Source organism: Arthrobotrys flagrans (assembly GCF_004000055.1).
Source record: "Arthrobotrys flagrans strain CBS H-5679 chromosome Unknown unitig_15, whole genome shotgun sequence".
Classification (NCBI taxonomy): Eukaryota; Fungi; Ascomycota; class Orbiliomycetes; order Orbiliales; family Orbiliaceae; genus Arthrobotrys; species Arthrobotrys flagrans.
In genome coordinates this window covers 2,084,694-2,099,276 of record NW_027137545.1, presented here as the reverse complement: position 1 = coordinate 2,099,276, position 14,583 = coordinate 2,084,694, and the positions used below count along the sequence as shown (strand labels likewise).

Sequence of the window (14,583 nt, the reverse complement as noted above, 5' to 3'; positions counted from 1 at the left end):
AAGCAATATGCAATAAAACATCCTCTGGCAGCCATTATTTCGATTTTTCGACATATTGATTTTCGACTCATCGTTCTCCTCGCGAAGCGAAGCTTGAACATGTCTGGCTAATTTCGTAACATCGATTATATCTATCGTGCCGTTGATGGATATAAATGTTTCCGCGAAGATATCATAATACTAGACCTTTTCGCTTTGGCTGTCGATATTAAGGGGGATATCCAAGGGTAGGCTAGTCGGTATATATTGTGAATAATATAATATAATATAATATAATAGTGGTTTATATTCTCGTTGTGAGGTTATGGTATGGACTCTGGGAACCAAGCAGCAGTTTAGCTGCCCCCATCAGCTATACGCAGGAAGTATGCAGAACGATTTATAGAAACCAGAACGCCAAGAAGTGTTGAGAACAAAAATGCAACAAATCACGTGTAACCATGCTTCCACCTGTGCTTCCATTCGCTGAACCATCTATATCCACCACATTGTCGCTGAGTTCGTGTCGCCTTTCCGACCTCTTCTTAGGTTGTGGGCTTGCCGTTGAGCATAATACGTATACCCCAGAAGGATCTGGTGCGAAACAGAAACTTTTTCATCCATGTCCCGTTTCTTAACCCAGGAACATTACGTGAGGACAATGTATACCCATGCCGAGTGGAGGGTCAAAAAAAGAATATTACTATTCCCCGCCCGGTCCTCCTGATGTATTTTCCAATGCCATCAGACCGAGGGCTTCGCTATGCCAACTTTCATAATATGGTAGTATTCGGAGCGTTGACCATATGCTTCCATGAAATTAATGTTGCATTTATTCGGCCCTAGGTCCTTGCTCTTCGTAATAGCAATTATATAATCTAGCCATTATTCATGACGTTGTCGTAAGGTTTGATACGATTTGAAATGTCATTCGTCGGTTCTGAGACCGGCATGCCATGGCTGGCATAAATAATATCGGCATCGGACCGATCATGATATTATAATTCCTAAGTCTTTATCTTTAGCGTGATCAAAATATATAAATCATTTGAAACACTAGATGCCTTACTTTATATATATCAGCAGTGAAACTTCTTGAAAGTTTCCTCGAATATCCCCAGGGTCGCAATGTAGTTGTACACATGCATGCATGCACCTTCAAACCATGTTCGGTAGTGATATATATAGGCAAAATATTTTGTTCGGTTCGTGAAACATTGACTAGATCATCATTCTTCTATTCCATAGGATGGGATATATAAGTATAGGTATGGCAGAACAACACAAACTAGGTCTTCCGTGGGTGTTGGAAAGCCGGCCGTTGTGGAAGTTTCGTCAGATGATATCGAACCTTTGAGAAAATATATATATACAGGTTGGAAAGTTCCGCGTGGGGCTCCTGGGTTGGGGTCATCTCGTTTAGCACCTTATGCTGAAAGGTTCGATCGTGGTGCCAAAGCCGGCCAGGTCTGGGTATGAGACAAGTGCCAGGGCCAAATATGAGATAGCTGTTTAAATTTACTTACATTTCCAGGGATGGAGGTTTCATATTCTCGCAATGCCGGATGAAGGTTTTTTTGGGTAAACATATAGATCGGCAATATCGTTAGGTTGATCGAGATACGGGCTGTTAATTAATACTCGTGGGCTTTGCGCTTTCGAGGGCACAAGTCTTTCGGATACGCGTGGTTATATCTGCCATCCGTGCCGGGAAATACCCACGCACCTGATATCATGCGTCCCAGCTCCCATATATGTATCAAATAAAATTGTTGCTAAATCAATAGGCCGAATTTCTATTCCGCCATGACTTCGGGGAAATGCCGCATCGTGCTTTCTGTGATATGCCGCGCACTTCGAAGGACATCGAAGAATACGTCCTCGTATCCTTAATTCCAGATACTTTAATCCAATTTATTATATAGCGCGAGAAGATAAAGGCATTTGGGTAGACGTGTTATCCCGCATAAGAGTTCGCAAGGATATAGTACGGAGCTCCACATTGGCGTAGAGTGCGTATTATGGGTATATCCAGCATGTTTTCTCTATCGAAACCTTTCCTTCAGCATCACTGTGAAGAGTTCTGTCCGTACAAGGCCTGCGATCTTCGTATTATACTATTCAGTCCTCGGGTTTCTGTTTTTGATGCCGTCGCTGTTCGTAATTATATAAGGGTTGTAGGGATTCGTATTCTGCGGCGAGCATTCCATGGTTGCTTGATAAACGATCGCGGACATGTTGATTATGATAGAAATGTGGGCATGGGTGCGGCGGAAAGGGGTTGGGGGTTAGTTCCGTGTCGTGGATAAGATATATCGATATATGAACTGTCCGACACGGGCTTTCCGAAATCTTCTTTCACATGATAACTCAGTGTTTCTTTCATAACAGCCCACCAAGCATACATGCGCCCGATGGATTTCTGGTCATCGCTTCATCAGAGGCTTTAGATTTCTGAGTACTAGTAGTCTGGATATACATGCCCGAGACTAGGATATCGTGATATGATTCTTCAGCTCGATGTTTCCCGTTTGTTCGACTGCTCGCTAGCCTTGTTGAGGAAGGGGAGGCTATTATGATAGGAAAGTTTCCTTCTGACGAGCTTACCTACGAAGATGAACTATATTGCGAGATATGCTATTTCCAAGCATGATACTTTCCTAGTCTCAAGGCTAGACGCGGCCAAGTGGAAACCATTGGGCTCTTCCGGAACTTCCGAGCTTTCCAAATTTCTTGCGTTGTTGTATAAAATACAACAGCTATGTCTTAGCATTACCCATTTGGGATTTGCCTTCAGAGTTTTATTATTGAAATTTCCATCCTCGGCGCAATAATTCTTCCTCCGTCTTCTATCCAGCTCTGCTCCCCTCCATCGGCGTAACGTCAACCAACAACGAACGATACCCACAAAGTTGCACCCCAGCTTTATCAAAACCTATATTCCACGTCTTTCGCAATGGATCACACAAGAGACCCGTGCCCGTGGGTTATCTTCAATGACTTTGGTGGTGCTTTCTGCATGGGTGTATGTTGAATCTCTCTTTACGTTTTCGCAGTCGAGAGGCAGAACTAATAAGGCCGGTGGGATCTAGGCTATCGGAGGTGCAGTGTGGCACGGTGTAAAGGGTTTCCGTAACTCCCCCATGGTACGTTCGGCTTTCCAAGGAATTCCTATGGGTACGAAATCATATACTAACATCCCACCTCGAACCACAGGGAGAACGACGAATCGGTGCCATAACAGCAATCAAAGCCCGTGCCCCGGTATTAGGCGGAAACTTCGGCGTCTGGGGTGGTCTCTTCGGTACATTCGATTGCGCTGTCAAGGGAATCCGCAAGAAGGAAGATCCGTACAATGCTATTATTGCTGGATTTTTCACTGGTGGCGCTTTGGCTATCCGTGGAGGTTACAAGAGTGCTAGAAATTCGGCTATTGGCTGTGCCATCCTGCTGGCCGTTATTGAGGGCGTCGGTATTGGACTGGGTATGTTTCCACAGCGAGATAGCGATTCAGGGAAACGAGTGAGTGCTAATCGCGGCGACGTAGGACGACTTTTGACCCCACCACCGCTACCACAACAAATGGAACAACACCAGGGATCGCTGGCTTAATCCGTGAGTTCGCAGAACCATGAAGGCCAGCCGACGAGATAGATAAGACGTTACGATGCATTTACTTCCTCCGACTACTCTTCTCCGCTACCATACTCCGACCCAAACGTCATTCCTCTTCTTCCTCATCAACCTCGCGCTTCAGCATCAAAATTACAACTGAATGAGAATACCACGCTACCTTGTACAAAAGTTCCTGACCTCCCTTTCTTTTATAACTTCCGGGGTTATTTTTATCGGTTTGGCGTTAATGAACAGAATCACACAGCACGGCACAATATGATTCACGGGGATCAGCTCGCTGGGGTGTATGTCTTTTACTGGCTGCTTTGGGCAAACTTTTTTTTCTCTTTTTTTTTCGGCTTCCAGCTTTACTTAATGATTCAATAGCATGTACTAGTTGCAGATAAACTACGTCTCTACTCCTGTCCTAGTCCTCTTTCTCAGATTTTTTTCGTCAAGAATCAAAACAATAAGCCGTAGCAAATGGCCTATCAACACTCCGTGAGAATTTTGGATGGCTGGCGGACTTGTGGCTCGGTGTAGCTGTACCTGAATGTCCTGAGGCTCCGCGTGTGCATGGTTTCTTTTTTTGGCTTCCAAGACGAACAAATCGGGCGAAACAACACCAACAAATTAGCTATATGTCCGATCTGTCCGACGTTCGATTTCCCATCGCACATCACTGTATCTTATAGCAAAAAACATATCTACAGGCTTCCCAGATCAACTTGCGCGAAGAAAGCCACAAATCTCGATTTTGTATGTAAACAAGCAAAAAAGACTAGTAGGGGGGTGTGCAAGACTTTTCGAAGCAACTGCACCATATCATCGGAAAACCAGAAGCGGAAAAGGCCATAAGCTTCTTGACTGGCGCGCCTGCCAACGAACAATCGAATGTGTGATCAGAAGGTCATATCCTGGCTGAACTCACTGGATGGGAGTCGAAAGTGGCCATTAGGTGCCTTCGCTTCGACACCGCCGGATTCCTTGTCGTCTTTACATTGCAATGATAATATGGACTTCGACAATGATCAGACACCCAAAGCCAAAAGACGACGCCCGAACAGAAGCGCCGACGATAGTGATTTTATGGGCCTTGCGGGTTCAATATCCGGGTCCTCGACTTCTACATCATTTTCTATCAATTCCCAGCCCACCAGGTCCTCGAAAATCAACCCTAGGGCAATCAGCCGTATGCTTCGCCTGTCGCAGCCGTCAATTCTGCTTCAGAACCAATATATCGCGGCGGTATCAGGCAAAAGCCGCATACCCTTGTCATGGATACTGTCAAGGACTTTGTGTTCCGTTCAAAAGAAGCAGTGGTTCTGCCCTCGCAATGGAAGGTTAGTGACCAACTGCCAGTCTAGAATGTATGTATGTATGTATGTATGTATGTACTTTGGACCACGGTTCTAATAATGGCTCCAGGATACAGTGGACCGCCTTGCTCCGTTCGAAAGCATGGTTTATGGTGAGGTTGATGGATCTCAGTTCTTGTTACGACACCTGACAAGTGTACTGAAAAAGGCTGAAAAAGGCTGAAAAAGGCTGAAAAAGGCGTCTCAGTGTCACGAAGAAAGTCAGGATGAGAATTCCTGGTAAGTCACACGAATGCTATAAAGGTATCCTGTTCCCAATATCCGTAGCTAACCGATCCATGTAGGTATGAAGTCGTGGCGGCGGTTTGAAAGGTCCAAACACCGACGAAAATGATGATATTTTGAACGGCGTTGAGGTAGTGAATGCGTAAGCGTGAACTATCCGTATCCGGTGCTAGAATTGACCAAACTCATATATGGATTATACAGTGTGTCCAAAGCGTTCCAGGCGCGACTTGTCCCGAAGGCGAGCGATCCGTCGAATGGTTCAATACCGCCGTGCCGTGCCGATTACGTCCTCGCATATTGCAGAAATGACCCGCTCTTTTTCGAATTCTTCCAACTAATAAAGTTATCGAGACCCTCCATCCAACTGTGCCCGATAATCGACGATTCCAACCGCGACTCGATCTTGGGTTCCATTGTGGAAGTCAAGTCAGATAGTAAAGGGTATTTGGAGGCCCTTATGCAACTAACGATAACTTCTTTTGCAACAATGGAACTCCTGCGGCTCAACACCTTGCGGCCGTCGACTTCCGGACCCGAAATGTCCGAGCTCCTATTAAAAGAACAATTGCCTTTTCCAAGCATATCAGTCGTCGGGTCCGATTGGGACCTTCATTAGATGTATTGGGGAAGCTTTGAAAAATTGGTGAGTATTGCTGGACAGCCTAGCCTCCTACAGCCTCCCCCGGGGTTTCCCGTGCAACGCTATTTGCTAACGAATCGTAAATGTTAAGGTTATGTTAGGTCCATTCAGGATCGGCTCGACAAGTTCTTTCGGAGAAATAATTTTACTGGCGCGGGCCATCGAGAACTTAAAAAAATAGTTAACGGATACCTATTAGTCATGGTTGGTATCTCGATACCAAGAAGACGAACAAAGGGGCGTAATGTCTGACACGACAGAGCTGCGTACAACAGAACCAGAGCGTTCGGAAATTGTTGAAAAATGAAGCTAAAACGTCTTGAAATCTGTTTACAAGTAATCCAGAAAATAGTAATAATTATTATTTTTATCATTATCTTAGTATTCACCCAAACGTTTAAAACTTGAGTGGAAGGAGGATGTGTAAGATCCCGTCCATACGGTATGGTTCCAGATATAGAAGGATATACGCTAATCGAGAGGACGGCCTTAATTTAAACAGACAGCGCTGTGTCAAATAGCGAGGTCTCCATCCCCCCCGCGGTAGACCACATACCACGCCTCTATTTCTGCAAGATGGAAGAAACAGACCTACCTTACTAGGAAATGACCGCTGGCCTCCCCGCAACCCGGCCGCTTTTCGGTATCGCGATTCGAAAGGGCGCTGTATTTTGTGGTTGGATTGCCTGGCCCGATGCCGCCCAACTCCATCCGTGTAACGTCCGAGGATGGTATGGTTTGTCATAGAGGGAAAATGCGATTCTACGATAGCGGCCGGGAGGACGGTTACGGAGCGCGACGTAATATTGATGCGACCTGGGCGCCTTTCGGGGACTTCGATTGGTGCCTCGAGGAAGAAGTTGGGATATAAAAGTGACATGATATCCCTCTTTTTCAGAGTACTTTTCGAAGACACATCCCAATACAAATATCAAAGGGAAATTGTTCGATTGGGCATCTAAATACAAGTGCTCAATCAAGATGATTCTTACACCATTCTTTATTTGCGTACTTTCCATTCTTTCCATCCCTTCTCCCTCCAGCCCTCCAATTCAGCGATATATACATGTACTCATCTAAGCCCCACCAACAAAGAAGGCACCAAAAAGATTGATGACGATTCACAGTTTTTGTTCGGGTCGATTGCCAAGTTGTTTTCCGATGTAGTGTTGTTGAAGAGTGGAGTTTATTTGGATGAGACGAAGTATGTATACCGGAGCTCGGGAAGGAGGAGAGTTTGATTCGGTGGGGAGATAATACTTTGAGAAATTTGGGAGAACATTTGGCGTGTATGGGGCCTAATTGTAAATTTCTCCTATTTTATTTTCACTCGAGAATTCTTCTAGCTTTACAATTACAAGGCCTTAAGGAGTTATGGCACGATTGTTAATGGTAGTTGTCAAGATGGGTTTCCGGAAATATACGATTTGATACCGCTCTGTCAACAGTTAGGATTTCCACCGGTTGAGAAAAGTGATTTCCCTCCTTGTAGTGCGGCGGGATTGAATAAAGCGTGCACCAGACAGAGTAAGTATAACCATTGACCAATATCACGAACACGAACAGTCTAGAACATCCACTAAAAAACCCTTCAAAAAGAACTCCTTGACGGGTTAACAAAAGTTCACCCAGTAACTGCAGTTGGCGAAAGAGCTGCATACTCAAACTTGGCGTTTGCTTTGATTTCGTTGGCTCTGGAGAAGGCAACGGGGAAGAATTATGCTACGCTACTCGACGAGTTAGTGGTCAAGCCGCTGGAGTTGAAGGATAAGGGTGCTTTGCCCGGTAACACCAAAAAAGCTGTTATTCCACCGGTCGATAATGGATGGGGCTTGGATTGTGAATTTACTGCTCCGTACGTTCTTCTCTACCTTTTCCATGGTCTAGAAATAGGATGTATACTAAGAAACATAAACAGCGGCGGCGGTCTCTACCCTTCCATCAACGACCTTTCTATCTTCGCACTCTCAATCCTAAACAAATATCTCCTCCCACCCTCCACTCCTAGAAAATAGCTAAAACCAACATCACCAACCCCAAATCTTCAATACTCAGTCGGCCTTCCCTGGGGAATTTATAGACCAACAAATCTTACGCCGGCGCACCCACACACCATTGATATATATGCTAAGGATGGTGGAGCATATGGGGGCTCAGCAGGCTAGCCTTGGCCCCCTGTCTAGAGATTTTAGAATCTATCCCATGGAAGTCTCGATGTCTCAGGGATCGGGTCATAACAAAATCATCAAAGAGGACTGGAGGATTGCGATGGAAGCTCCGGGAGGTATTGGGTCTGACAAGAAATCAGAGTTGCCGGCTGCTGGGGCTTTTGGGAAGGGGTGTAATACTTGGCAAACTTATGATTTATTGTATTATGGTAGGAAGCCTATTGATAGAATGGTCTTTTGGGTGAATGGGATTACGAACGAGGTAGCGGGGGTTCCCTTTTTGAGGAGTGGGGTTCCGAAGGAATTAGACGATGGAGAGGGCGAATTAGATATACCCTTGAACTATATTTACTCAGGAAACAGTGTAGAATAGGTATGAAGTTGGAATATCATCAGAAGCAATGCTCTCTATCGTAGTCTCCGAGAACCCAAACGCCAAAGCCGCCAATATAATACAACGCATAAGAAACAGTGCTACCTCCCCCCTTTAACTGGCATAGTAAACCCCCTGGCCATGAAATCTGCGTCTTTGGGCTTCCTGCCGTTGGAGTCTTTATCGTTTGTGAAGAGGCTCTTGATGTTGTCGCTCATCTCCATCTTGCGTCTTTTTGCCCGTTCTTCCACATCACCAAGGACCTTCGATGCGATATCGCTTGCTGTTGATGGTTTCGGTTTCTTTTCTTTCGATTCACCGTTTGATTTATCCTTCTTCTTTTCGCCGTCTTTGTCGTCTCGTTCCTTGTCTTTGTTTTTTCTCTTCTTGCTAGAACCTTTCCTTAACGAATGGCTCAACCCCGAAGCTGCGAGCCTTTCCCTCCTCTCCTTTAACAGCTCAATGTCTTTCTCTTCAGTGGGGTTAATCTTTACTATCCCATCCTCCCTGTCGAACTTCTCGGCGCAAACCAAACAGGTGTCCTCCTTGATCTCCTTCACGGCCGCCTCGGCGAATGCGTGACCGCATGGTACCAAATAAACGGAATGAGTTCCCGGTCCCAATTCCTTTCCCGTAATAGGGCAGACCCAAACCTCTTTCCTCCCACTATTCCCATTCCCAATAATCCCACCATTAACAACCCCATCATCTCTATCTTTCTCCTCACCAACCTCAAACTTCACGTCCACAATATCCTTCAACCCCTTAACACCAGATACTTTCATAACTTCTTCTCCATCTCCGAATTTCTCGGGCGTTATTAACCATTCTATTACCGCGTCTTTGTTGAACAGTCGGCCGTGGGAATCGGAGACTACGGGAGATTTTAGGGGAGATTTTGAGAGAGGGCAGAAGGACCAATGGTAGGTTGCGTTTTGGGAAGATTGGGAACGAAGTTCGGAGGTCGTTTTACGGCGGGTGGGGGATTTGACAAGTTCTCGACGGGTAGGGATGCTGGAAGGGTTCAAGTGTTAGTAATGTTCATGAGCATGCGATGATGGGGGAGAGATGTTTACCTGCCGCCGTCATTACCCATGGTTACGGATTGGTATGTAAGATATCAACTACGGTTAGAATTGCGATTGGTTTCGGCGATGAGAACGGAAAATTGGTAGAGTATGATGCTGTCGGTGAGAAGTGGCGATGAATGAGCAGACGAGGGAGACTGAATGCGACGCGATGTGGCGAATACCAAGCTCACACGCCACAACTCAGGATTCAGATCCTGGCTGGTGTGGCGGTGCAAGATATATCAGAAACGGCCGACGTCGAAAAAGCTTCCCCAGATTCGATTCTTCAACTTGAACACGCAACCATGTGGCAGCTAGCTGAGACACAAAATTCTCCGGAATCCTCGGTATATGCAGCTCTATAACGGGCGCCGAATTCGGACTTCCTTTTTTCCTTTTTCCTTTGCCCTTGAATAAGAAATTAAGTACCTCGGTTCCTTGTTGATCTCGGTCTTAATATGCTATCTACATTGAGGTCTTGTGCGTTTCGAAGAGTATTATACAAACCTGGTGTGCACAATTCTATTGTTTTCCATTTTCGATTTTGACAAATTTCAAAGCGTTAACTTACCATTCTAGATCCTTGCGCACAGCATCTTTACATAAGCGGTCAAGAACATACTCCACCAAAATGCAGACATACCATGCCGTCTCAACCTACCGTGCCTGGCGGTACTCCCTTCCGCCGACGTCTACAGTCGGTGTAGTTCCAACCATGGGTGCCCTCCATGCCGGCCATATATCTCTCGCCCGTGCCGCAGCATCCGAAAACACGCACGTGGTAGTCACCATATTCGTCAACCCGGCGCAATTCTCACCAACCGAGGATCTAACTTCATATCCAAAGACGCTAGAGAAGGATTTAAAAAAATTGGATGAACTCAATTCGTCGTTACCTGATGATGTTCCCGGACGAGTTTCTGCTGTATTCGTCCCCACCGTCGCGGAAATGTATCCCGCCGGAATACCATTAGTCAGAGATCAGCAAGTGGGTACATTCGTCGAAGTTATTCCATTATCCGCAAAACTAGAGGGCGGCACACGACCGCATTTCTTTCGAGGGGTAGCAACAGTTTGTTCAAAGCTTTTTAATATTACAAATCCGAATAAAGTATACTTTGGACAGAAGGATGCTCAGCAGACCGTCATTATCAGAAGGCTGTTGTTAGATTTACAGTTTGATACCGAATTGAGGGTTATTCCTACGGAAAGAGAGAAAGATGGATTGGCGATGAGTTCTAGGAATGTTTATTTGAAGGGAAGGAGGAGGGAGGTTGCTATTGTTATATATAAGGCCTTGAAGGCGGTGGAGGAGATGTATGAAAATGGGGAGAAGAGGGCTAGTGTGCTATTGGAGAAGGCGAGGGAAGTAGTGGGGAATGCGGGGAGTGAAGTCAAGTTGGATTATGTGAGCTTGAATGAACCGGGGTTATTGGAAGAGGTGGAGGTTGTGGAGAAGGGTAGAGGGGTGATTTTGAGCGCGGCGATGTGGGTTTTGCCGAGAGAAGAGGGAGAGGGGACTGTCCGGTTGATTGATAATTTGGTCCTGTCGTAGTGATTCAATCCTGAAATCATAGATTAGTACCTCCTGTGGAAGGCGATAAATTAAAATACCAATAAGAAGTCTCTAGAGCTACCAGAAGATGTGCCGGCAATGGAGCATACTGTACTCTTCTATGCAAGCCTAGAAGCGCTATAAAGACCAGAACACCACCATACATTGAACCCTTCCAGAATCATCTTCTGACTACGGGGTTTAGAGTATTAGCTCCTAGATCGCTATAAAATTATATGCTAGAATTAGTAAACCATCTAGTATAATAACCCTCCCATTTCACCCAAGTTGTACCTCTGGCTCACTTTCTTCTTCGAATCTTCCCCCACCCACCCTTACGATCCTTTCGCACTTTCCTTTTCTAGGACTATTCCCACGACCGACATCACATACTCTATGTATAATATTAGGGGCAGCAAGTCTATCGGAAACGGTTCCGATAGCAAACTGTCTAGCTACACAAGCATGAAAGGAGCCCGTTATCCACAAAGATACGTTCATGGAACTGCACATGTTACAATATCATGCAAACTTTACGATGTTTTCTAATTTTTCTTATATATACTGTCCGAGCAATCCTTCGATCCGATGATTCCATAACGGATTCGGGCAATATGTTAATCAGAATCTCAAAAAGAAACGGAAGTGACACCACGAGTTGGAAGCGCAACAGACATGACCGAAAGAACCAACATAGAAACCTTACAGGTGGGAAGGCTCATGAATTCGGAACAAAACTCGCAAACGATGTCCGCACCGGTACCAAGAGGCACCAACAGATCATACCATGGGTTTCTTTTCCATTTTACCCCTCTGCTTACGGAACGATATCAATGAAGCCTATAATGCATTATATAACATTCTATCCGATTATATAAATCAGTTTAATACACCGATATTATGAAGGAACGACTATCTTAGGTATGGCTCAATCGGGAGGGATATTATGTAGAGGCCAAGGTCTAGGACGGGATAGCCACAACCCATCGAATTTGTCGAAGAAGAACTTAAGAATAGAGTTGACCATCTCGTGTTCCATTATTTCGGCTGATTCTAAAAATACAAAGTCACAGCTCAACAAGATGGACGACACTAAAGTCCTTACTGCGTGCTTTGTTCACTTGGAATTGCAGGAGATATATGGGACTCTTGTGATCCGGCACCCCGTGCGATCGTGTAACAAAGTGATTGATATTTGACTTCATTTTTTCTAGCTTCTAGCTAGTAAGGAGTTTCGAAAGAGGGTTCGGTTACACTAATGGAGACCACTTGACTATCATAGCAATCAATATATGTTCTTTTATTATGACCCTGTATGAGCATACGAGGCAACACCGAACGCCACCGCGATGAAATTCCCGACATATCATATAAACATGACCGCGGAGTCTCTGGCTCTTCATGGTATCTCGCAAACCAACTAAGATAATGTCGAATTCTTCCGGCCGGTGAAGTCGAGGATCGCATGGGCTATTTGCGGTTTGTCTTCATCTGGTGTGAGACTAATTTCCCGTATCTGGTACGCGAACCAGAATGGCCACAAAACTGCATGCCAATATTAATAATTGAAACGGGAGTTATATATTATATCGCGATATCGAATTCAAACCATGGATCTCACAAGCAACACGGATGCAGGATATTCATCAATGCATTAGGATAAAGGCTAGCCAGCTTCAAATATGATAGCTGACCGATACCGCTCATATATTTCCCAAAACAAAGTCTCCAAGAAAGGACGAAACATTAGAAAAAGATGATAAAATTTAAAATTGTGGGGACGTTTTAGGGTAATGATGTATACGCATGCATATATAGAGTAGTCACGTTGCGGAATGGAAAGACGGGCAGCATGGCTACTGCAATTCTTAGTATAGCTATAACCATCATCGAGAAGTTAGTTTTGTTGTATACCCGTGGAAGCGTGTGGCATAGCCTCGAGCCCATGACGCTTAAATCGTGTACGTGTAGCAATTTTATGTAATCGTGGCGGATTGTATCGATCGACCCTGTCATAGTCATGTTTCTTCCGTATGCCGCTTCTTGTCAAAGGGATTTACTGCCGTTGTGGCCCACAAGAATAGGCTCACATTTCATAAACTAGCCACGTGTAGTCATTGCAATATTGAAGAATAGATTTGAAGATTTTCGTGTTAAACAGGCCGAGTTCTCGATATTGCTTCAGGTCAGAGGCGAAGTTGTGAAGTCTGGGTGACATGAGCTCCTTCGGCCTTCCAGATCCTGTATTACTATGTCACAGCACGGCACTCATGATTGCAGATGTAGGAAACAGAGAAACAATATATGAAAGAGAAATGTTGCGTTTCGGCCGGCTTAACAATTAACATGTCCCCGACCATGAGGGTAAGTTTCATGTCCGATGTGCACATGAGAATGTGAAACGTGGCAATTCAGCCAATGGGAATGGGATCGCACCCGAGCGATTCCGACCAGCCGTTTTGGAGCCTCGCACCCGATGTACGACGTTGACGGGAGTCGGATCGATCGTAGTGCGCTAGAACATGGGTACAATTTACACCAGAAGCAAAGGTTATGTTAGTCCTTTTGGCCATTCTGTTTGAGGCTCCCTGTAACTACTTCGAGGCTACGAGGCTCCGAAAAAAGTCATGTTGGATTTTCAGGGCAGTTGAGCAGCCGTGCAGGCCTATGCGGGGGGAAGAAAAACAAGCCTTTTGAAAAGGCTACCATGGCATGACCTGCAGATGGAGTCATATCAGGCACGGTTTTTAGCTCCGAAGCGCGAAGGCACAGCGGAGTACATCACCCCATCGATGCCCAAAAATTTAAAACAGAGTGTCGAATATACGCCACCATCGCTATCGCACGACTGCCATGATCGCCACGACCACAAACAGGAAACGAGGACAACAGGTTGGTTATTGCTCATAGTTAGTCCGAACGGAATAACTAAGAATGTTGATCACGATCCAGGGCCTGGGGAGCGGCGGCAAATTCGGGCGGTCGGTTGTCAGAAATAGAGGGAAAGTGTCTGAGAAGAGGCCAGGTTACAAGATCTGGGACAAAGAAGTGCGGCGGGAGAACTCGATGCCAAGACACCCCGCAAAGAGGCCACTTTGCAGGAACCGCACTTCACCTCATCATATCACGAGCAAAGCGAGAATAACCCAAAAAATGAGCCAAGAAGCTGTGGATTTGCCTCGAAATGCGCATGAATGTTGGAAATTTGTGGACCCCTCTGTCCCCTGTCGATGAGCGAGGGAGAGGATTAGAAATCGCGAAAATTGGGGCCGAATCGCTACAAGTAATATTAACTATAAGCTGGAGTGGAAGTGACATGACGGCATAGCCGGCCCTTCTACGTATAACCTTAATAATAGTAGTAAATTAGTGGGGACAGGCCACCTTGCAGGAAACATTTCGAAATGGTGTCTCTATCGATAGAGCCCATTGACAGACCCCTGCTTAATGAATCGTGTCTGATTGGGCTACTGTTCCGTGTGTCTCGTTTCTACTGCGGGCTTCCAGAACGAATCTTTATGCTACGCTGGCCTGTACTTATTTTCGCTGCGGTGCTCTGGACAGCTAACGACACAT

At 45.5% G+C, this 14,583-nt stretch overlaps 4 protein-coding genes across 5 annotated transcripts; 3 read left to right on the top strand and 1 right to left on the bottom strand.

The window, feature by feature from the left end:
• Positions 1–2,935: 2,935 nt before the first annotated feature.
• On the top strand, positions 2,936–3,591 carry DFL_000536 (uncharacterized protein; the record flags this gene model as incomplete). The annotated part of the gene is made up of 4 exons (XM_067634609.1): positions 2,936–3,004; positions 3,072–3,125; positions 3,196–3,463; positions 3,527–3,591. 4 exons carry the CDS (start codon positions 2,936–2,938, stop codon positions 3,589–3,591), a joined length of 456 nt encoding a protein of 151 aa, XP_067495077.1.
• Positions 3,592–7,215: 3,624 nt separating this feature from the next.
• DFL_000535 (uncharacterized protein) lies at positions 7,216–7,856 on the top strand (the record flags this gene model as incomplete). Its single annotated transcript, XM_067634598.1, has 4 exons — positions 7,216–7,233; positions 7,290–7,368; positions 7,474–7,696; positions 7,760–7,856. 4 exons carry the CDS (start codon positions 7,216–7,218, stop codon positions 7,854–7,856), a joined length of 417 nt encoding a protein of 138 aa, XP_067495076.1.
• Positions 7,857–8,483: 627 nt separating this feature from the next.
• On the bottom strand, positions 8,484–9,478 carry DFL_000534 (uncharacterized protein; the record flags this gene model as incomplete). The annotated part of the gene is made up of 2 exons (XM_067634585.1): positions 8,484–9,396; positions 9,459–9,478. The coding sequence occupies 2 exons, from the start codon at positions 9,476–9,478 to the stop codon at positions 8,484–8,486; spliced, it is 933 nt and encodes a 310-aa protein (XP_067495075.1).
• Positions 9,479–10,083: 605 nt separating this feature from the next.
• On the top strand, positions 10,084–11,007 carry DFL_000533 (uncharacterized protein; the record flags this gene model as incomplete). Of its 2 annotated transcripts, none has more annotated exons than XM_067634572.1 (1): positions 10,084–11,007. In XM_067634572.1, the coding sequence occupies one exon, from the start codon at positions 10,084–10,086 to the stop codon at positions 11,005–11,007; it is 924 nt and encodes a 307-aa protein (XP_067495074.1). The 2 variants fall into 2 exon arrangements, with proteins under 2 accessions (XP_067495074.1, XP_067495073.1); XM_067634571.1 differs by having other exon boundaries at positions 10,168–11,007.
• Between the last annotated feature and the right edge of the window lie 3,576 nt (positions 11,008–14,583).